This window comes from Panthera pardus, unplaced genomic scaffold (genome assembly GCF_024362965.1).
Source record: "Panthera pardus isolate Hobbes unplaced genomic scaffold, ASM2436296v1 HiC_scaffold_17, whole genome shotgun sequence".
In the NCBI taxonomy this organism is placed as follows: Eukaryota; Metazoa; Chordata; class Mammalia; order Carnivora; family Felidae; genus Panthera; species Panthera pardus.
Genome location: NW_026526732.1, coordinates 16,776,064 through 16,799,959, shown reverse-complemented (window position 1 = coordinate 16,799,959; position 23,896 = coordinate 16,776,064). Strand labels below are relative to the sequence as shown.

The 23,896-nt window shown below is 47.5% G+C and overlaps 1 protein-coding gene across 1 annotated transcript in view; it reads left to right on the top strand.

The window, feature by feature from the left end:
• PPP1R14C (protein phosphatase 1 regulatory inhibitor subunit 14C) overlaps positions 1-23,896 on the top strand; it is an 88,976-nt gene that overhangs the window by 40,556 nt on the left and 24,524 nt on the right. Inside the window, exons 2-3 of the mRNA XM_019431753.2 lie at positions 18,711-18,794; positions 20,669-20,701. Coding sequence (XP_019287298.2) covers positions 18,711-18,794; positions 20,669-20,701 — 117 coding nt within the window. The remainder of the gene's footprint in view (positions 1-18,710; positions 18,795-20,668; positions 20,702-23,896) is intronic.

Sequence of the window (23,896 nt, the reverse complement as noted above, 5' to 3'; positions counted from 1 at the left end):
TCCCGACACGTCTAGTGGATGCCTGGAGTTGTGTGTCGTTCCAAACCCTATAGGTACTACTTTTTTTCCTATACACACATGCCCGTGATACGGTTTAATTTACAAATTAGACATAGTAACGGGTCAACCACAACAACTCACAATGAAATAGGACAGTTGTAACAACACGCTGGAATAAAAAGTCTGTGAAGGTGGTCGCTTTCTCTCACGGTATCTTATGTACTGCGCTCTCCCTTCTTCTGGCGATGGGGTGAGATGATAACACGCCCGTGTGACGAGATGAAACAAAGGGAACGACGTAAGCGTTGTGAAATGGTGTTAGGTTGCTGTTGACCTGCTGCTGCTGGCTCAGAGGCTCATCTGCTTCCAGACTGCGGTGGAACACAGGTATTTGAAACAGCAGGTGGTGGGTGGGACGGCCGCATTCCTGAACACCAAATCCAGTCCCAGTCTCCCTTTGTGTCTTGAACGGACTCTGGGTTTCCGCCCCAGCACTGCTCCAAAGATGCTTTGTTAGGTAACCGTGACTCCCGTGTTGCTCAATCCAGTGGCCCAGTCTCAGTCGTTGTCCTACTTCTAGGGTTCAACGCAGTTGATCGTTCCCTCCTCCTTAAGTCATGTTCTCCTGGCTTCCCAGGCACCAAACTCTTCCCATTCCCTTTGCTGGCTCTCACACATCTTATTTCTACCCGTTGGAGGGCTCAGGGATTAGCCCTCAGACTCCTGTGTTTATTGTAGCATTATTTACAGTAGCCAATATATGGAAGCAACGTAAGTGCCCATTGACAGACCAATGGATAAAGACGATGTGGTACGTGTGTGTGTGTGTGTGTGTGTGTGTGTGTGTGTGTGTGTATTTATAAATCTGTATCTATGTATCTATATCAATATCTGTATCTATATCTATAATGGAATATTACCCAGCCACGAACCAGAATGAAATCTTGCCATTTGCCATCGACCCAGAGGGTATCGTGCTAAGTGAATTAAGCCAGAGAAAGACCGATACCAAAAACAAAACAAATGAACAATAACGAAAAACAAAACAGACTCATAGATACAGAGAACAATGCAGTGGTTGCCAGAGCTCGGTGGAGGGTGAGGTGAGGGGGAGATGGGCAAAAAGAAGGGGAATAGAAGGTACAGACTTCCCTTTATAAAATACATACATAAGGTGTAGGGATACAATGTATAGGAATATAGTTAGTCATAAGTAACAACTTTGTATGGTGACAAATGATAGCTGCACTTACCATGGTGATCACTTTGTAACGTATATAAATGTGGAGTCACTGTGTTGTACACCAGAGTATGTTGACCACACTTTAGTAAAAAAAAAAAAAATAAACAAATTGCTCGGTGGTAGAAATTTGCTGTTCCCCGGCATCTCACTGCGTAAAGGGGCAAGTGTGCTTGTTTAAGTACTCACGCACGTTGAATACGATTATTGACAAGCAATCTAAAGGTGAGATTGAGCCAGTTCATAAATATAATAATTGATCCAAGAGACTCTGTCTCACTGTCTCTTGATCGATGACGGCAAGAGTATAAGAGGAATTTACGTCTGCTTTCGGTGTGCGTTTTCTTTGCTTCCACACCTCGGGCAGTTGCTGTTTATAGCCCTTCTTACAGATAGCCCTGCACAACCATCTTGTCTCCAATTCTGGGTCAATTTCAAGAGGAAATTAAGTATTCATGCAATTGTAGGAGTCCCTCTTAGTCTTAACCTCAGTATTCTAGAAAAAGGTGCCTAATGGTAGCGGTAGGCCTACGCATTTTGTTTTGGTGAGAGCTTCGGTTTATTCACTTAATAAAAATTCACTGTGCATGTCTGTGGTCTGGATAGCATGCTGTGTATGGAGGCTACAAAAATAAACAAAACACCGTCCCCGCCCTCAAGGAGCTCTTTGTGCGCTAGCCAAGGCCGACAGATACACATCTTGATGGGCTTTCATGTGCTAGTGATCATGATGACATTTAATGTGCCAGTGACTGCAGGGTTGTGCGAGGCCAGAGGACAGGACATCCAGGTACTAATGCAGCATCGGGTCATGGACAGTGGTCAGCCCGAATGACCTTCACCTCATCTCCTCATCTCCTGACACGCGCTGATTACTGAGCACAGGAGACGTGAGGTGCTTCAGCTTGGTCCCTGTCTGGGCTGCAGAACCTGGCTCCGTGAGTGGAGAAATGGGATTCTCCTATTCTGGGCTATAGAGGCCGAGAACTATAGTTCTGGTAGACCTCCGCTTCCTAAATAGGAGTACCGCCAAGGCCTTCGAGAGGGAATCGTCGCAATATGCCGTCATTACGCGTGCTGAGCAGCTTGGAACAGCCTAGAGGCTGGCAAGGATTTATGGTGAATCGGGGTAATTGGGCAATCATAAATCTTCAACCCTGCTTGCCTTTATAACAACTGAATTAGCTCTAGCTAGCGCAAAGCGCCGTGGGGACTCAAAATAAATCATTTAGTCGGTCACTCCGCAGACAATTATGGAGTGCCCACTAGGTGTGAGGCATTCTACGTCCTCTCTCATTTATGTCCGTAGTTAACAGAGTAGCAGGGCATCAGATTCTTGAATCTAATTTCTGTTCCAAGGACTTATTTTGTATTTTGTTTTTTTAACTTGCAAGGCTGTTTTGAGTAAGTCATCCTGGATCCAGATTATTCCCTGCCCAGAAGAAACTAAATAAAGATTTTGGGAAAGATTTGACCGTGCAACACCTCTTTCCAGGAATAAAAAGACATCAGGGATTTGCACCCTTGTTATTTGTGACCATTTTTTTTTTTTCCTTTGAAAAATGTATCCGTAGTTCAATCCATTCGTTTGTGGAAATTACAGATGGGGCCTGGCATCCCTTTCTTTCTGTGCATCTGCCGTGACTCGTGATCTAAGACGGGTGTCGATTCCAGCAGCAAAAGGGACAGATGTAGGTGGGTCCTTGCTGTCTTCCTAGTTGAAGCGATTTTGTGACGGAGTCAGAATAACAGAACTGGAGTTTTCAGAATGTCTGGAATCGGATTGTGGGCTACTTGCCTGGAGTCGAAGGTGAAACTCTTCATGATGAGGGTCCACAGCATTCTGGAAGGTGAGAGTTTTCTCGGTTTGAGGAAGGTCTGGTTGCCGTCTCTTTCCCTCCCCACCCCCTTCCCCTAAACAGAACTGCCCACCCACCACGGGTGGAGGCCTGAGCTTCTGTGACTCGCTTTACCCTTTTACTTCCCAGACACATAAACTTAGCGGTAGGGGCGGGGGGCTCAAACCTCAGTCCAGGAAGGACCGTAGCCACGTTGGCAAGGATTACCTCCTGCACTTGCTTTCCCCGGGCCTCAGAGAGGTGGGGGATGGGGGAGCATGTTCTTGGGGAGGAAGAGGTCAGAAGAGCCCAGTGTAAGAGGCTCGGATGTGCCCTGTTGAGTTCAAGCAGGACCTGCCTCGGATCCGGTTCAAGTGAAGACTGACCTTCTGGTTCCTGGTGTTTGTCTAGGAAGTGATGCCGTGTGCCTCACTCCCAGAAGACATGCCCGCGGATCGGTGGCTCCAGAGGGCCTTTGGCTTGCGTGTGGAAGGCACTGCGTGTTTGAGTTGCATTGAATGTTTACTGCTTGCCTGGGTTCTGTGAGACTGGGGAGATGGTTGCAGGAAGCCCCAAAGTTCAAGGGTTGTTTTCTTGGTTGGCAGGCTGCCCACTGCCAGACTGTTAAGGGATATGTGGCCGTGGGTACCCAAGCAGCCAAAGCACAGCTCTCCGTTGTGGAGACAATCTGGTTATGACAACCGTCCCCTGTGCCGCTGTCTATGAGGAGGAGGACTGGCTTTAGGGTTCTGTGTGCCCTGCTCTGGCGACACCGTGGCAGAAGACCTCCCTCCGCAGGGAGAGAAGGGCCGCTCCTTGGTGAGAGGCGGTGAACGGCTCAGTTCCCCTGCCAGAACTTTGTATTTCCTCGGCATTCCTGCTGGTCTTGCCTCATCCTGGGTTTTAAGACCTGTACGATTACAAACGCCGTGGAAATTTTTGTTTTTTGTTCATTCGTCTTGAAAATGGAGGCCCCAGCAGGAGCTGAGGAACCCTCAGGTGAGCCCAGCAGTGCTGTCTGTTCACAGAGGGTCTAGGAGGAGCAGAGATGAGCAGGGGCCCAGCGACGATGGCCTTGGGCCGGGACTGGTCCCCGCGTGGCCCTTGATTGAGTCAGGATGGAGCAGCCAGCTCTCACTCGTGTGGCTGAGCTCTGCTTCCACGGCGAGCAGTGTCCCACAGTGTTCCTTTGGGTGGCCACCATTTACCTTTGTCATGTTCCCCCATTGCGGGTGGGGGTCTCGGGTCTGGTTGACGGTGGAGTCCTCAGCACCTAGCCCGTGACCGTAGAATGAAGGTTCTACGAGGGGTGTGGGAATCGGTGACCACATGTGAGGAGTGGTTCTTCCTTTTTGCTGTCACCGTCTGTCATGGGAGGTCTCCCCTTTCTGCAAAGACATTGGAAACGGGAGCCGTGGTTTGCAAACTCTAATTGGTTTGTGAATCCTCTGTGGCGCCTGTTACCTATGGAGACTCTGAGCCCCTCCTCACGTGTCGGGGTCCAATGGTTGGGGGGGGGGGCAGTGCCCAGGGATCTGCACTTTCACAGGGGGCCGCTGGGCAGGCATTCTGTGAGTCACGACTTGAGAAACAGCACTTCCTGCTGCTAGCTGCGGAGAGCTCTGGAAACAGGCTCTCCAAGTGGGGAGTCAACAGTCAAAGAAGGAACTCTGGCTCATTCCTGCTGCTTTGATCACACACCCGGAATTTTCCACAGCTTTGATTTCTTTTGTACCTCCCCGTCGAGTCCCGTGGGCACACTTACCATTCTCCTTGAGTACACTCTAAATATTCAGTGGCATGGTTGAAACCGGTTGACATTTGAAAAATGCAGCACTTCCATAGGAGAACAGCAACCAAAAAATTACTAGACATACATTTAAAGATCAGTTAAGTCTCCAAGGTATCGGCTCTTAAGTAAACCGTGCTTGAGCCCCAGGAGGCTGGCACTGTATCACAGCCGCTTCTCAAGGCGTCAGGCTCCTGATTACCGGCTTCTGTGGAACAATTGGCCTTTTTTCCCTCCCCTGTAATTTTGAATCCTTCCCTATCCAAGACCCAGGTTTATCCTTGGCACCCGAGGGTAGATCTGCCCCATTCCTGCTCCCGGTCCGGGGAGCGCTCCCTTTCCCCTGCCGACTGGCAGGCAGTGGGTAGACGAGTACAGACACCGGTCCCCTGCCCAGACCCTGGCTGCCTGTCCCTTTGAATCACATCCTCAGGTGTGGATGGGGGCTCGTCTGTGAGACGCCCAGAGACGAGCGGTGTCTGAATCAGCCATCTCTGCAGCTCAGGCTTCCAGCTAGGGGTTTAGCACGTTCTCTGGAAACGGTTAGTCATTTCCCACACTTGCCCTAAAACCCTGAGTCCATTCATGTGTATTCCACAGAGGGTGTGTTCGATGGAAAGTTGGACTCACCTCCTGGGTTCGAGATTGGTGGGTGCCTTGGCTACTCTTTGATTTTCCGTTTCTTATTTGAGAGAGCGAGCGAGCGAGCAAGCTCATGCAAGTGGGGAGGGGGGGCTGAGGGAAAGTGAGAGAGGATCTTAAATCATGACGTGCGCCGAAACCAGGAGGCCGACGCTCAACCGACTGAGCCACCCGGGCGCCCCTTGGCCACTTCTGATACGTTGTGGTGCCTGAACCACGGCCGTGGAGCCGTGGCGGAAGGCTCTCTGGCTGAGGTCCAGCACCACTCAAAGGGTCCGAGTCCTCTGGCTGCTCCCAAAGTCACTGCAATCAGCAGGGACAGACGTCTCGCTCAGCACCGCTGCATCCTGGAAGGAAGGCATGGAACGCACGTTGGCATAAAGCCGTATGTATTGGGGTCAGGTGGTCTGAGTTCGAAACTAAGCCCTCAGCCCCCCAGTCAGGGTGCTCACTCAAACACTTCTGTGAAGTGGCGGTGATGGTAATACCTACCTCTGTGAATTGCTCCTTTTTTAATTCCAAAAAACGATGAGTAAGGGCTTACTGTGTGCTGGGCACTGTGAAAGGCACGACGCAACGGACTTCCGGTTTAGGGAGGGAGACCGACAAATGTAAGGTGGTGCCCGTGTGGCACACGCACCCAAGAAGTGCATGGTATTAGGAGTGCAGTTTCAGGGGTTGGGAGGTTGACCTTGGCACGGGTGGGAGCACGAAGTTTTCCCTCAGGAAGTGATTGCTGACTTCAGATCGTGGGAAGACCACCCTGCGTACGTGCATGTGCAAAGGCCCCGTGGAGGCCTAAGTGGGGAGCATGTTGATGGATCGGGGCCGGGGGTGGTCAGGGAACGTTGGTTTTGAGAGGGATGCGAAGCCACGGCAAGGTCCTCAGCAGGGCAGTGACACATTTGTGTTCTTAAAGCTGCTACAGAGACTGGACTGAGGGATGAAGACTTGGTGATGGATTGGATGAGGGGGGGCAGAGGGAGAAGAAGGGTCCGGGGCCAGGCGTTCTAGAATGGTCACACCACCTATGCAGAGCAGCACCCCTTACACGTAAATGCTTATGGCAACTGTTGTTAACTAAGACTGGAATCTGACCCAAGTCACTTGGGCCCATGTGCCCTGGGCCCTGCCCTCTGACCCCAGCGTGGCCCTTGGACCAACAGTTCCCCTCTCCCATCCCCTCCCTACTGTGTGAGGGAAGTAATGAAAGGAACTTCTGGCACCTTCTCCTCCTCAGGCGGAATGTCTCGGTGGGTGGCCCTGAGCTCCCACCTTGTTCCCCAGAAGGTACCTGAATGGCAAGTACCCCCATACACCCCCTCGGCTTCCCCTCCCCCCCCCCCCCCCGCCTCCCCTGTTGTTAAATCTAGTATTAGTCCGGTGTGTTTATTATGACTGATGAGCCAGCACTGACACGTTTTTGATAGGTGAGCTCCATAGTTTCCATTAGGGTTCACTCTTCGTGTTGTACGTTCCGGGGCACGTGTCTGCCATTACAGTGTCATACGGTTTCACGGCCCATAGATGCCCTGAGCTCCGCCTTTTCATCCCTCCCCTCCCCCAGCCCCTGGAAACCACTGATCTTTCCACTGACTCCATAGTTTTGCCTTTTCCAAAATGTCCTGTGGTTGGAACCATGCCGTATATAGGCCTCTTCAGATTGGAATTCTTTCACTTAGCAAAATGTGTACAAGGTTCCCCCATGGCTTTTTGAGTCTTGAGAGCTCATTTCAACAACAGTCTCGGTCTGTCTGCACCTGGAGGCCTCCGTATGGCCATTCCAACGTCTTTTCGGTGCCTGGCATCTCTTCCAAACGGCCGCTCCTCGTCTTCTCAGTCTTACTCTTTGGTGCACCTGTCGGCCCCGACCACATGTGGCCATAGCACATTTAGGAGCCTGCCCAAGATAGGAGATGGGAACACGTCCAGATGCGGTATTCTGCGTTCTGGAAACCCTACACCATGGTCACCCAGATTCCCATTGGCACGATTCGGTCATGAGTCGTGTGGTATGAGAGAGCTGCCTTGTGAGAGCTGAGCTGTCATAGGCACTTGCCTTTGTGGCACCCTGGGTCTGAGTGTTTCTAGCCTAAAGAGTTCTGCTTGGCCCCTGAGCAGTTTTCCTAAAAAGGTGGCTGTGGATCATCTTCTATCAAAGACAGTCTACGCCATATTACTAAATAGATGGGAAGCAGGAGATAGCCGAGGGTGACCTCTTAGAGAGAGGCTGCACGGCCATTGCCTCTTATTCTCTTTGCGGGACACCAGCCCTCTCTTGGAACACCCTTTTATTCTCTCTCACTGTCCTTATTGGCTGCCTGCAGCCCAGTAGCAATTTGAGCTCATTGCTGGGCCGCCTCGTGCACGTCCTTGACCTGCCTGATCCCTCCTACCTTTTGTTTTAATGTACCTCTGAACGTGTGTGTCCACCAGCTCCCCCAGTACTGCCTGGGGAGCTTACAAGTGGCGTTCCCTGTGATGTGGGTGCTGCTGTGGGGGAGCTGGAGGTCTAGAGGGATCACACTGCTGTGAATCAGCACAGGGAGCAGGAGGACGGCGGCCATCTGCCCACTGAAGCCAGAACCTTTAAGGCATCAGTTATGACGAAGCCGAGAAGCTGGTCCTTGCCATCTTACGATCTGCCCCAGCTCTCACTTATTTTCAAATACCTTGTTAGGATAACAACTTCTGATTTTCTTGTCACTTTGGCATTGTTCATGACCAGCTGTGCACGTTTAGTGTTCATACGCAGAAATGCAGAGCAAAGTGTTATTGTTTCCAGAAAGCTCTGCCTCTGGAGATTTTTGCTTACGTTTCTTTTATTTTTTTTCTCTCCCCCTTTAATCCTTGTGGTTTTGAACAAGCTGGTGATGCGTTAGGTCTTCGCATGCAATTTTTAGGCATAAGGAGTGAACGATTCCCTGGAAGAGACATTTACATTCAATTTTTTTAAAGAGGGATCACCTGATCAACCGTGCTCAAAAACCTTAGCCATGTCTGAGGTCATGTTACTGATCCCTGAGTTTTGTGTGACATGCCCAGCCCAGGCACCAGCGTGCTGGCTTTTTCTATTTGGACCCATTTTACAGGCATAGGAGATAAGGGTTCGGAGGGTGACAGCTCACAGAGGTTTTAAGTGGAAGGAATTCTACCGAACCAGAGTCTGTCTCTTGCCAACCTCCGTGCACCAACGGGTCTCATCTGGCCGTAGAAGCAGGGAAGATGGAGGTTTGCGTCACTGGATTCCCATTCTCTGCTCTGTTCACCTAAACTCCCCGGGGTCCTTTCATCACAGAAAGACGTGGCTTCATGAGCCATTGAGACCAAGGGTGGGATATGTAACATTTTTCTTCCCTGACGTTGAGCCCTCCCCCCCCCTTTTTTTTTTAATAAATAAATAAACATGTCTGGAGACCTATGACTGTCTCTCCAGAGATGTTCATTTGAAAACGAATTGCCACATGTCAGGTTTTAGGAAGGGCAGAGATTTGGGGGTGGCGGACGAGGAACAATTTACATGGGGGGGGGGTGGGCTGGGAGGCGGGGTTCAGATTTGGGACAGCACCTCCCTGGCTTGGCTCTGTGCTGTCCTGATGCTTTCCCACACAGCTCCTGCCCCTAGCATCTCAGTGGCCTCCCCCGACTTCTCAGCCCAGGCAGTCCCTCACCCGGATGCTGGTCCTCAGCAGCCGAGTCTGCGCCCCAGCGGCCCCCGCCCAACACCCTACCCACCTGCTCTTCCTGTATAATAGGTGTCGCACTGGACGCCTGCACCTTGCGGGAGGCGCCAGCTCAGCCAGCCTCAGCAGCCGCTGTAGCTGCATGAACGTGTCCGTTTGCTCTTTGAGATCTAGATTCGCGGTGACCCAAATAAGAAGAGAATGTCTATGGTGCTACAGCTGCCTGGTCTAAGGCAGCGTTGTCTCGGACCAGGTGATCTCTGTCACCGCCTATGTGGACTCTTCATGCCCTCACCTCCCACAGCCCAGGGTGATCCTTTTTTTTTTTTTTTTTAATTTTTTTAATGTTTATTTTTGAGAGAGAGAGAGAGAGAAAGAGAGCATGAGTAGGGGAGGGGCAGAGAGAGAGGGAGACGCAGAATCCGAAGCAGGCTCCAGGCTCCGAGCCTTCAGCACAGAGCCCGATGCGGGGCTCGAACCAACTGACCACAAGATCATGACCTGAGCCGAAGTCGGACGCTCAACCGACTGAGCCACCCAGGTGCCCCTGGTCCTTTTTAAAAGGTAGATCAGATCACGCCATCACTCAGCTCAAACTCTCTGTGGCTCTTCTCTTGCTCAGGGGACAAGTCGGAGTCTTGACAGGGGCCCCTTACAGGAGTCCAGGCTCCTAGCAGGTTCTCAGATGCGCCTGGGCCCTTGCTTCTTCCCCTGATGACTTCCTCCAGACATCGACATGGCTCTCCTCACTTTCTTTCAAGTCTTTATTCGGGTTTTTCTCTCACCCCACATAACATGCTAGCCTTCCTATTCCCTGTCCCTCCCCTCTGCTTATTTTCTTTTTGCCTCCTAAGTATTTATCACCGTTTACTATGCTGTATATTGTACATCTGTGTTTATGGTCTGTCTTCCAAAATCAGGGTTTGATGTCCACGAGAACAGGTATTTTTGTCAGTTCTTTCTCTCTGACATCCAGAAAGTGCTTGGCAGGTAGTAGGTATTCGGCGAATAGATGCTGCACGGAGTTCTAGAATAATCTCACGAGACCAGTAAAGTCACTCTTTCTCTCTATGCGTTGGTATTCAATGTAGTATATCGTTGATTGCTAGGGCAGTAGCTCTCCCCTGGGCTTCTGTGACATGAGGCTGTGTCACAAGAAATTTGCTCAATGACGATAGTCAAAAGTACCAAATAAAGCAAGGGAACTATCAAAAACCCGAAACATATTTCGTGGTGTGTGTTAAATCATGTCCTTACTGCTCACTCATATTACATCGTGTTTTCTTGACCCAGAGGAAAGGGGTGGCGCTCTGGGTGGGGTGCTAGGTGGATGTGGGTGGTAACAGTGGATGTCCTATGGTTTCCCCCCTTCTCTCCCACAGCTGGTGTCTGCGCTCTGAGCGCTTCAGAAATGAACTTTAGCTGTGAGATGTGTGGGATAAAGGGAGGTACGGACTTGCTCTTCTGGGTGGCCAAAAATAGCATCCTCTGTGGGTATTATCTAAAATATCCCTTCCCTTAGCTACAGGACAAAGTTTGGTTTAGGCTATTGCATTTTTTTTAAAGGAAGATTTTGGGGAGATAGTGCCATTTGGCTCTGAGCAAGCTTCTACCATTGAAGCTTATTTAAATTTCAAAATAAGTGGGTATTAGGGAAATACTAGTGATATGGGATCATACCCTTCACCAAGGGGGTGTTGGAGCCGGGTTGACCTACACTTACTTCTGCCATTTTGGTTCCATACTATTCCAGCCCCTCTGGATGTCCAGCCAGCCGCCCAGGCAGGTGTATGCCGGACCCCATGCTTGTTTTAAACATTAGGCCCTTCTCCATTCCTTCTGCTCAGCTTCCCAGCCTTTGAGTCTCCATTTGCTTTGTTCTTCACCTCTTGGCCTCCCGGGTACCCTCCTCCGTCTTGATTCTCGTGTGTGCCCTCTGGTCTGCACAATCGACAACTGCCGATGACTTTCCTAGTTTCTTTGTTTTGCTGGAGCACTTCTTCCCCAAATGGGAGGCAAATCATGAAGACATAAGACCTGATGAGTCTTGAAATGTCCGTGGTGTTTCTCTGACTCTTAGTTGGCAGGTTGTTTTTTTCCCCCATTTAAAAAAAAATTTTTTTTTAACGTTTATTTATTTTTGAGACAGAGAGAGACAGAGCATGAACAGGGGAGGGGCAGAGAGAGAGGGAGACACAGAATCTGAAACAGGCTCCAGGCTCTGAGCCGGTAGCCCAGAGCCCGACGCGGGGCTCGGACTCATGGACCATGAGATAGTGACCTGAGCCGAAGTCAGACGCTCAACCGACTGAGCCACCCAGGTGCCCCTCCCCCGTTTTTTTAAAGAAGGCTCTGAGCCCAGTACAGAGCCCAATGTGGGGCTTGAACTCACGACCCTGAGAGCAACACCTGAGCTGAGATCAAGAGTCAGACGCTTAACGGACTGAGCCACCAGGTGCCCCCTTAGCTGGCATCCAGTTTGGAAATTGTTTCCCCTGAGGATTTTAAAGTTACTGCCCCCTTGCCTGATGATGCTGACCCTCTGACTGCCTGTGTGTGACCTGTGTCTCCTTCTGAAAGCTTCCAGGATCTCCTCTCCATCCCCGATGTCTTGAAATTCCACAATGATGCACTGTAGGGTAGGCTAGGCTTCTTTTTAAGTAGAAAAAAACTTCTTGCATTTTCCAGGGCCGATTCAAACATTTTAATATTATAATATTTAAAAATGTACAACTTAAAACCGAGTATAACTCTTTATACTTATGGTTCTTCCAATTATATCAAATCAAAATTGCAAATTATCCATAAGGCATAGAACGTGAATTTAGCGTGAAAGCTAATGTCATTCCTTTTGCTGTTGGGAAGGAGGCACAGCCCTGCCCCTCAGTGTCCTGTGGCAGATGTCTTCTGGCTTCACCTGGCGTTCATAAGTCACTGAGGTATAAATTGAACAGTTATTAAATCTTTGGCCTTTTTCTCACTAGCCCACGACAATGAACATAATTCTGCTCGATGCCAGTGTGTAAACAGAGTTGGGTTGGTTAAAGCATGGTCATCCGGACAATTCTTAGAAGAAATATGCTTGCTTTTACAGAAGTTTTGGGGACTGTCATTAAAATGACAACATGAAATGTAACTATCTTCATGGGAAACTCACAGAATCCCTCAGATTCAGCGGGCCTCTGTTCTTTTCAGCTTTTTCCCAAGCCAGGTTCCCTGTGTGCTTGCAGCAGGGGTGTGTGCTCAGAAGTGCCGGCCATTCCCAGCCTCACCCCTGCCGCCCTGCGTGTCCCAGGCTCTAATCCCATGGGACTGCACATCCCTACTGGAGGTGGAGACCGCTGAGGACCGTGAGCCTCTGGCACTCTCAGGGAGCCGTCTGGCCGTGTGTCACAGAGCTTGACAACCAGAATCCTTGTTCAAGCTGTTTTAGCCTGAGCTTCCCCGCCCCCTTCACTGCTGTGGAGGGAAGTGAGCATTTGTATTTTTTAAGAATACAAATGTTCGTGACACGGCTCTTGACAGGGTTCGGGGTGTCAATTTCCTGGCCCGTTAGAAGTGTGTGCATGTGGTATGTGAGTGTGTGTGTGCACACACGCGAGAGTGTGGGAGTGTGTGTGCGCATACCAGAGTGTGTGTGTGCACATGGGAGAGTGTGTGCCTGTGACAGTGTATGCATGTGAGTGTGTGAGTGCCTGTGACTGTGTGTGCATGTCAGTGTGTATGCACCTGTGACTGTGCACATGTGAGAGTCTGTATGCATGTATGAGTGTGTACATGCACATGTGAGAGTGTGCTAGTGTCTGCACGTGAAAGTGTATGTGCATGCGTGTGTATACATGTGGGAATGTGTGCATGTGAGAGTTGTGCATAAATGTGTGTGAGCATATATGTGTGACTGTATGCATGTGACAACGTATGCACATGTGAGAGTGTGTGCAAGTGTGCATTTGACAGTGCATATGTGTGTGCATATGCATATGTAAGAGTGAGTGCATAAGTGTATGTGCGTGGGTGTGCGTGTGTGCATATGGGTGTGTGTGTGAGAGCATGTGAGCATGTGAGTGTGCGCATATGTGAGTGTGTGTGTGCATGAGTGTATGTGTGAGTGTGCATGTGCACATGAGTGCATATATGGGTGTGTGTGTGTGAGTGTGCACGTGGGTGTGCACACGAAAGTGTGTGTGCATGTGTGTATATGCATGTGGGAATGTGTGCAGGTGAGAGTTGTGCATAAGTGTGTGTGAGTGTATATGTGTGGGAAGGTATGCATGTGAGAATGCACATGTGAGAGCGTGTGCAAGTGTGTGCATGTGTGCATATGACAGTGTATGCATATGTAAGAGTGAGTGCATGAGTGTATGTGCGTGGGTGTGTGTGAGAGAGCCTGTGAGCATGTGAGAGTGTGTGTGTGCGTGAGAATGTGTGCACATGTGAAGGAGTGAGCATACCTGAGTGTGTGCGCACATGAGAGGTGTGTGCATGAGAGTGTGCGCACATGTAGGAGTGTGTGCGCGTATGCAGGAGAGCGTGTGTGTTCACCTCAGGCTGGCGGCACGTCGGGAACCTGCGTGGGTTGCATGAGCGTCCTCGTGCCTGGGCCCGTCGGGAGCGCGCGGCCACTGCTGCTGCCACCCGCTGCAGATTCTGCCCGCACCGGGCTGTGCCTCCTCCGCTCAGCACAGCAGTGCGTCCCTTTGTGGTGGCGGCGTGGGGGCCCCGCGTCTGCTCACAAGCTGGCGGGGGACAGGGTCCTGGGGATGGCTTACCTCCGAGCTGCTTGTTGGTGCAATGCGTTCGAGGCCCCGGATGTGCTCCTTCGGATTGCATCTTTCTCCAGAACCTGGCTGCCTCAAAACCTGGATGGTCTCTTACCTTTTCCTTCTCCCTCATCCACCCAGTTCATTTCCAAATTCCATCTGTTTTCCCTCCCTGTTAGTCACGGTTTATGATCTTTCCATTCTCGCCACACTGGCACTCAAGCCCTGTTACTCACACTGGGATGAGCTCGTGCTTCTCACCGGCCTCCTCCTCTCCTCCCTTCCACCCTCCCCAGGGCCCTACAGCCCGGGCCGGCTCCCCTTCTGGCATTTCCCGCCCTTGCCCGGGAGCCCTCCGGGGCTCGTCTCTGCAGGCTGAGGAAAAACTGCAGCCTGCAGGGTGAGGGATTTTGTTTGTCCGTTACAGTGTTCTAAGGAATTGTTAACCCACCTTGAAAACACCGTGATATCTTTATATTAAAAATCTGGATTTTCAGCTTTTCCTGAAAAGTTAGAAAATGTGGCAGCACTAGGCACGTGTTCCTAAAAGGAAGGTCACGCTGGGCGGGAATGGAATGTTCTTTGCATGTTTTCTCCAGTTGTGGCTGTTGTTCGTCCCCCTCCAAACCTGTCCAAATCCTGCTATTTGGCGAAACCCTCCCAGGCAGCCCAGGGTGGGAATGTTCTCTCCCCTTAATTACTGAAGCACACGGGGTTTGCCTTTCTCTTTTGGTGCCATTGCCTGTTGTTTTGCTTTGAGCTTAGGTGGACAGTCCCTCCTGGGTGCGTGTGACAGCGCCCGAGGCGCGATGCCTCGCATGTCGTGGTTTCTCAGCAGACGTTGTGACCAGAAAGATGCACAGAAGTGATCCAGGGGCGTGGTCTGTGGGTAACAGGAAGGCCTCTGACTAAATGAAGGATATGTTAGCTGATGACTTAGCCCAGGGACCTTGAAGAGATTGGTTCACTCTTTGTCACCATAACCACTGTTTGGGGACTGATTTTTAATGCGGGGAGATCCGCAAACACAACTCAACTCTGGTAGGAGAGTCAGCTGCGGCTGTGGTTACTTCCTTGTGAGTGAGGTAATCTGTCACTAAAGTTATCTATTCCGTGATGCTGCTCAATACATCAAATAGAGCTAAAGAGAACTTCAATCAGTATTCAAGAATATTCCTGCACTCCTCATTGAAAATTTGAAATACCGCATATACACAGAATTCTATCCTTGAGGGCGTTTTCTTTACTCCTGTCAAGTTCCTTTGAGAGGGAAGGAGGCTTTGCTTCCGGATGTCTGGGCCGGGGGCAGGTGGGGGGTAAGTGGTTCTAGGACAGTCCTGTCCAATGGACCGCAAAGTTCTGCATCTCGGGAGCCACTCACCGCTTGCCGCATGCGGCCGTCGGGCACTGGATTGTGGCTAATGCGACCGAGGAACTGAAGTTTTAACTGTATTTCATTTTAGTGAATTTAAATTAAAATAACCACATGCGGCCACCATACTGGACAGGCCGGATCTCCAGGGTTGGAGAAAATGGGTCAAATGCAGTGCCTGGGGGAGAGCGGTGTGCAGTCCTAATGAGAGGATGCCTTATTGTGGATGCGTCCCGTAGGGGCGGGACTCTGTGTTTCTGTACAAGTAAAAGCCCATTCGACCAAACCCAGCAAGGCATCAGAGCTGAATAATGTTTGCAGGGAAACCCACTGCTGTACTCTTCTCAGGACAGCATTATTTCCACTAAGAACAGCAGACGCTGAGGGGCACCCTGGCGGCTCAGTCGGTGAAGTGGCTGACTTTGGCTCAGGTCATGATCACGTGGCTCGTGAGTTCGAGCCCCGCGTCAGGCTCCGTCTGATAGCTCAGAGCATGCTTAGAATTCAGTGTCTCCCTCTCTCTCTGCCCTCCTCCACTCGCTCTCTGTCTCTCTCTCTCTCTCAAAAATAAATAAACATTAAAAAAAAAAAAACTTACAAAAAATAGCATAGCAGACGCTGGGTTTCCCTTGGCTGTGACTCCTTGAGCAGGTTCTATATCTGTTTCCTGTGCTTGACTACATCGAACCATGACTTAAAATACATACTCTGTGTCCACACCAGATACATGCTGTGTGTCCACACAAATATAAATGCCAAACCCAAAGGACCGTTTTGGGGGAGGAGTGGAGAAACTTAGGGCAATTCGGTGTAGATCGTTAGATAGAAACTTGTGGGTTTATCTTTTTTTTGCTTGGCTTTTCTTGAGGGGAGTCAGCCGAAGCTGGCTGTGGGTACTTTGCCCTTATATGGTGGTGTTGAAAGCCACCCAGTGCTGAGGATGTAATTGAATTAATCTTTAGCCACATTTTCCGGAACACAACCCAGTGTGTGCTGAGATCTTCTCCAGGGGACCGTGGCCATCACTTTGGTGTTCATTGGCCGGGGCGGGGGGGGGAGCCCCATGGGCTCTGACCACACTGTGGCTCCCCAGCTGTGGTCTGTGTTTGTGGGCTGCTGACTGTTTTATAATGTAGTGAGTTCTGTTGTAGGTGTTTCAGTCCCCATCCGTCCTTTCACTGTGGAAAGTCTGGTAGACCCTTGAGATCTGTTCCATCATCTATTTGTGGCCTCCTAAATGACTCCTTTCAGCCTGGATTTCACATATATGCAAAAATAGGAAGTGGGGCACAGGCAGCATAGAGTGACAGAGTGCCAGCATGGTGGAGGGGAAGTGGTGGTGGCCAGGGAGGCTGGTACTCGCGGAGGGAGGGAGGGGGCATGCACATCCAGTGTGGTCTTTCCCAGAGTCCTGACTACAAGTGCAGCTTCGGGATCCTCCCAGCATCCTCAGCCTGGATGGAGGCCACATCCGTACCCACATCCATTTCCAGCTCCTCTCCCCTTCCAGAAGGACGGGTAACGGGAATGGTGGAAAGTTCCAATCTTCTGCTCATGGTTTGGTCTTCCTTGTGACCAGCCTCCATCCAAGAGCCCACCAAGAGATAGCTCATTAGAACTAAAGATGAACCTACCAGCCAGAAAATTCTGTGTCAGGAATGGGGGGTCAAAGACTAGCTGTTAGAACAAAAGATTCTCCTGGCACCCCCATTCACACGTGCTTTAGGAGCTCTGGGCCAGGAGCCAGGGGTAGAGACCAATATATACATTTCTTATTATTTCACAGCACTATATAATATTCCTCAGTTTCCTCCAAAAGCTTGGATCCTCTTTTGTGTTGGAATAGAAAGAAAAAAAAAAGGATTCTTTTTGAAAGCACTATTAGTAAATGCGTTTTACTAGAGAGGAAATAGGAAGTCAGCCTTGCCCCTGAAGACCAGGTGATGCAACCCACAGAGTGGCTAAGCCCAGGCGTCGCCCACACAGCTCTGCTTCTCGCTTCTGCAGACCCTCCTTGGCCATCACTATGGCAGAGAGGCACCGGAAAGGAGGTGACTCATAATGGGAAGGTGAAATACAAAATCGCAGCACTTTCCTAAATACAATTTTATGTCAATGTTCTCAGAATGGGGAAGGTGAGATAACAGAAGGGCGAGGTAGCAAAGATCTACTTTGCTGTAGAAGTATGGAATCCAAATTGGTGACATCTTTCACCACATTCTAGCTGGACTTTCTGCCCTCTCTTCTGGATTGGATGTCTTTGGTTGCAGGGATATTGAACTTGACTCACATTGGCTGAAACAGGAATAGGCATTTACTCAAAGGTGGGGGGGGGGGTGGGCTTCAGAGGTGGTTTGACTCAGTGACTCAGTGACTTGTCCAGAACCCTGGTTTTTCTTATTGCCCCTTACTCTGCCCACCGTGAGTCAGGCTCACTCCCTTCTTGGTTCAGTGATGGCTGCCAATAATTTCTGGCTAAGTTTCCTCTTTCCACTCGCAGTTTAGAAGGAGTGAACAGGGATGCTTCTTGTGGAAAGAGGATCTTTTCCCAGTGCCCCCATCAGTCTCAGTTGGATCTCCCATCCCCTCCTGAGCCGATAATTGGAGCTGGGGTGGTCCTGACCCAAGTACCATGTGTCAGAAATCTTCAGAATCAGGTTCCCCAGACCCAGAGCTGTGAGGGGAGATGTGGACCCTGAATAAAGATCAGGCAGGGACACCTGGGTGGCTCAGTCGGTTAAGCGTCAGACTTCAGCTCAGGTCATGATCTCGCGGCTCATGAGTTCGAGCCCTGCATCTGGCTCCATACTGATGGCTCAGAGCCTGGAGTCTGCTTCGGATTCTGTGTCTCCCTCTCTCTCTGCCCCTCCCCCACTTGTGCTCTGTCTCTGTCTCTCAAAAATAAATAAGCATTAAAAAAAAAAGACCCGGTAGCCACCAAGCAAAGAGTAGATGTTGGATAGGAAACTGCAACTCTCACTGCTCTGTCATCTGCTGAGCCCCAATGATTGTCACAATCGCAGTTTTCTGCCAGAAAGTAGGAAATTGTTATCTTTGAAATGTTGCATTTGACTGCTTTGGAACTCTTAAATCGTCTTTGCTCCCTCTCCCCCCTCCCTTCCTTTTCCCCTCCTTCTTTTGTCTTACCTCTTCCCTTTTCTTCTTCCTTTTTCTTCTGGTTTCCCGTTTCTCCCTTCTTTCTCTTCCTCCTACTCTACCTCTTCTCCTTTCCCTCCTCTTCCAGTCTCTCTTTCCCCCCAAATGTTGATTCCCCCTCCCTTAATTGATGATCTACTCATTTATTTAAGTTAATTAAATTGGTTTGGTACAATGTAGTTTCTCACTAAATAGAATGCCTTCCCATTTGTCCCCCCCCCCCCCCCCAGGAAGAAGAAATGCCAGAAGTAGAAATTGACATTGACGACCTTCTTGATGCAGACAGTGAAGAAGAGAGAGCTTTAAAGTTACGGGTAAGCAGCTTTCAAAATCTAGAACTTGCCGGTCATGGATGCTTGAATGCACTCGGGTCTCCAGGGCATGTGCTGATCCCACCCTATGGCAGGGCTGGCACCAGGACTTGAGCACTGACAGTTTGCAGAGAGGAAAGCGATGGAGTGCTAGGTGTTCACTATCACGAACTGCATCTCTGATGGTAAAGCAGCTCTTGACTACAGTCAGTTCTCAAACCACCTAATGGGTGTGAGCTTCTGTAGCCAACATCTTCTTGGAACAAAAGCTGGTTCTATCTCCAGAGGTCCATTTGCTGGGGAAGGGGATGACGCCCCACAATTGTATGAGAAGGGGGAGGTGCTGAGCCAGACCTGGAGTATCCAAGCCCAGGACTCTGGTCTCACGGTTATGGATTATATCACCCATGAAATGAGAGTTCTAGAAAAGATCGTTTACAACATAATTCTCTTTAATAACAGGTCTTTTATTAGAGGATATTCACCTGTTAGCATTCTAGTACAACAACGGATACTGAGATGTCCCATGTTTCCTTAGTCCAGAGCAATACAACATTATTTCCCTTCCCCAGGAGGTCAAATCTATCATTTTAAAATCTGCATTTGGGAGTTTCTAAAACCAATTAACTTTTGGCTTGTCATTGCTCTTAATGTTCACTGATAATTACTGTTAATGGCTGTTGGTTATCACCAACGGCAGATGATCTCTAAAGGCAATTAAAGGGCATATTTTAATGTATTAATGTGTTCAATGTGTTAATAATTACCAGTCCCTTGAGTGGTGAAAAGTCTCCGTTTAATGATTATTTGTTGTTGGTAAATTTAGCTGGGAAATGATAGCATCTAGTTATGAAAATTAAAAGAATACAGAACAGGCACCAGTTCTATAGAAAATATAGTGACATAAAAAAGGTTTTTTTTTAAATTGAGAACTTGGGGTGCCTGGGTGGCTCAGTCGGTTGAGTATCCAATTCTTGAATTCAGCTCAGGTCATGATCTCATGGTTTGTGAGTTTGAGACCTACATCGGGCTTTGCTCTAACTGCACAGAGCCTGCCTGGGATTCTCTCCCCCCTCTGCTCCCCCACTCAAGCTCATTCTCTCTCTCTCTCTCAAAATAAATAAACTAAAAACAATAAAATAGAGGACTTGAAAGGGGCTTTAGCTACCATCAGGCCACCCGCTTTGGTTTCCAGGCAAGGACACTGAGACCTGCAGAGGTGTGGCAAGGTGGGTTGTGGTTGAATCACAGCCGGGTGCCCGGCTTTCCATGTCCAGGGTGATTCTTACCATTTCCCACAGGCTGTCTCAACTTCAGTATACACAGTTTATTATTGTGTATTGTGTATTGTGTATTGTGTATTGTGTATTATTATTGGGCTATTACTACAAGTTGGTAGCCCAGAGGAGAGGTGTGCGTTTGTGTTCTGACGGGTGCCAGGCAGTCCTGCGCAGGAAGGTACAACTTTTGATATCTTCAAGATGAGCAACAGCTGCTGAAATGAAGTGTGATTCTAGATTGTCACTATGAGATCTGGGTTGCCCATGTTTAGAAGAATACCATACAGATAAAAGGACTTTTAATTTCACCCTTTTTAAAATGTTTTTATTTATTTATTTGTTTTGAGACAGAGAGACAGAGCATGAACAGGGGAGGGTCAGAGAGAGAGGGAGACACAGAATCCGAAGCAGGCTCCAGGCTCTGAGCTGTCGGCACAGAGCCCGACGTGGAGCTCGAACTCATGGAGTGTGAGATCATGACCTGAGCTGGAGTCGGACGCTTAACCGACTGAGCCACCAAGGCGCCCCTAATTTCACTTTTTAAATGATACTGAATTTTAAGATAATCAAACTTACCTTCTGTGTGTTTTCTTCTAGGAAGCTCTTGTAGACTGCTACAAACCAACAGAGGTAAACGAATCACTTTTCCTAAATGCCGTGTTTGAAATCATTGTTATGAAACCAGTCTGTGTATTTTTAAAGCTAAACAGCACTTCATGGGTTTGGTTACGTGTATACTAAGCAGAAGTTACTATCCGCAAGTGAAGTGCAGTATTAAACTTCCTTAAGTGTGTGCCGAAGCATGTCTGGTTCAGGAAGGCTCAAAACAAATGGAATTGGGTGTGTTGCTTGTTTTTATATAAAAACCAAATTCAAAGGTACTCGTGAGAGGGTTTGGAATCATTTTAGCAAAAGTCTCAGATTTATAACTGGAGAATACATTCTTTTAGTGTATAGATATGCAGTTTTGAGACGCTAAAAGCAAATTCTGTCATTCAAAAGAATTACTTTTATTGGAAGAAGAAATTTTATGCCTTGTTTGTATATTTATCATCGAGTGTATAAATATTAGCGTAAAGAACAATGGATATTAGTTTGATTAGACCAAAGCAATTCATATATACTCTAAAGAGCGAAGGTACAAACAGTATAGAAATTGAGGATTTGATCAGTTATGAAAAAGATTGGTAATTGATGTCCTTTTCATTTTCCTGTGATCAATCAGAAAAATTAGGAGATTCATTAGATGTTTTTTTCACAAAAGTGTGTAAGATTTAAATGACTAGGGTGTTTTGTGATCATTTGGCTTGAGGCCAAGTGCTTATTTGAGCTTCAATCTTACAATTTCTGTTTCCTTTACGTTGATTGCATCTCACACTCAGAGATTTTTAATTTTAATTTTAAAAACTAAAGTTATTAAATATATTTTTTAATTAATGTAATATATATTCATAGTTTTGAAAGCCAAAGATACAATTAGGCTTATAAAGAAAAAATAACATTGCCTTTCCCATCCCTGAGTTCCTCTTCCTAAAGGTATATATTTTATATTTATATATTTGTATATATATATATATTACAGGACTTATATATTTGTATATATATATATTACAGGATGTATATGTATATACAAATATATATATATATTTGTATAGGCTGTTTTCCTATTATTTATTCTTATATCCCCAAATATTCATTTATTATTTTTTTTTCATTTAGTGGCTTAAGGGGAAATATGGTAGTTCTTTCACTGTCTGCAAAATTTATTTTCTCCCATCCCCTTAATAAAGTTATTGACCAGTATTTTGTTGAATCAGTGGTCAAGGTTTATACTATTATGATTTAAAGAAATATTTTTCAGGGCTAAGCCAAACAGTGAAATATGACCATGGCTCCTTTGTGGTATAACCCTTTGTTTTTCCTGGAATTGATAACTATCTTGTCTTTTATCTTGTCTAGTACCTATTGCTATTTTTTGTTGAACTCTCCACGATCTTTGTCAAACATGTAGTATATTTTCTGTATGCTCAAACCCATCATTACTATGCCCCCACCCCAGACTTTCCTCTTGACACTCCTATGAAACAATCTGGAGGAGTTATTCTCTGGATCTACTGAGTAGCTAACTGTACTGAGATTTCTGTTCACTGCTGTTCTGTTTGTTAGATGCTTTGTTTCTTAAATCTCAGTGTTACTCATTTCTGTGGGAGTACATCATCTAGTAGCTTTTTGGGAAAGGATGAATAGAAGGTAAATTTTTGGAATCTTTACATGTATGAAAATGCATCTTGATGAATAGTTTGGATGGCATAGAATTCTGGGATAAAAGTCATTATTAAAACTCAATTTTAAGGGGCACCTGGGTGGCTTAGTCGGTTAAGTGTCCAACTCCTGATCTTGGCTCAGGTCATGATTGCATGGTTCATGGGATTGAGTCCCATGCAGGGCTCTGTGCTGACAGTGTAGAACCTGCTAGGGATTCTTTCTTTCCTTCTCTGTCTGCCCCTCCCCTACTCGCTCTCTGTCTCTCTTTCTCTCTCTCTCAAAATAAATAAACTTAAGAAAACAAACAAAAAAACCCTCAAATTTAAGTCATCACCTTAATACTAGAAATTTTGTCATTTCTAGTATTAAAAAGTCTGATGTCACTTCCATTCTCAGACCTTTGTATGTGACCTGTATTTCCCCCCTCAATTAACTTTTAGGATTATCTCCTTACCTTGAAATTTTACAGTGATATGCTTTAGTGTGGGTCCTCTTTTTTTTTTTTTTTAATGCTTATTTATTTTTGAGAGAGAAAGAGAGACAGAACACGAGAGGGGAAGGGGCAGAGAAAGAGTGAAACACAGAATCCTAAGCAGGCTCTAGGCTCTGAGCCATCAGCACAGAGCCCAACGTGGGGCTTGAGCTCAGAAACTGTGAGATCGTGACCTGAGCCCAAGTTGGGTACTTAACTGACTGAGCCACCCAGGTGCCCCAGTGTGGGTCCATTTTTAATTCATGGCTGGGTACTTTGCAAGCTCTTTTAGTCTGAAGACCTATGTCTTTCAGCTCTTAAAAAATTATTATTTATTATTTATTTATTGTGATTTTTATTAATTTCTTCCTTACTATCCTATAATACTGTCTCTCCTGTTATATAGATATTACATCTCCTGGATGGAGCCTCTAATTTCTTATCTTTTTCCTTTTGTTGTCCCATCTCCTTTATTTTTTTTTCTACTTTCTGGAAGATATCTCTGACTTTATCTTCCAGTCTTTTTAGTGATATTTTAAAATTTCAGCTGTGTTATTTTTAATATTCAAGAGCACGTTCTTGATCTCTGTTCACTATTTTGTTTCCGTATTTCTTGTTTTGTGGGTGCATTTTCTGTTTGCATATTTCTTGTTTTGTGGATGCTTTTCTTTTCTCTTTGGGAATATTAATCAAATGTTTGATTTCTTTGTTTTTGCTTTTAAGATTTTTCGGTTCTCTGCATCGTCTCTGTCTTCTCTGAATCTCACCTTTTTTCTTTCTGTTTTTATTTGTCTCTGCTGGCTTTTGGCAGTGTGTCCATGTTTGAGTGTTAGGAGCCAGTAAGCTGATTGAATCTGTTGTAGTGTGAGCACAGCTTGTCCATTGGCGGGTCTCACTGTGGAGTGACCAGGTTGCAAACCAGATTTTTTTTTCGGCGGTATGTGTGTGTACAGAACAAGGGGGCTACTCAAAATGTCACTATTTGGACAGCTTTCTACTGGAGAGATTTTTTTTTTTTTAAGAGTTTGACTTTCTAAATTCCTTGAAGAGTTGATACTTTGATTAGAGGCCTTCTGGAAGCAAGGACA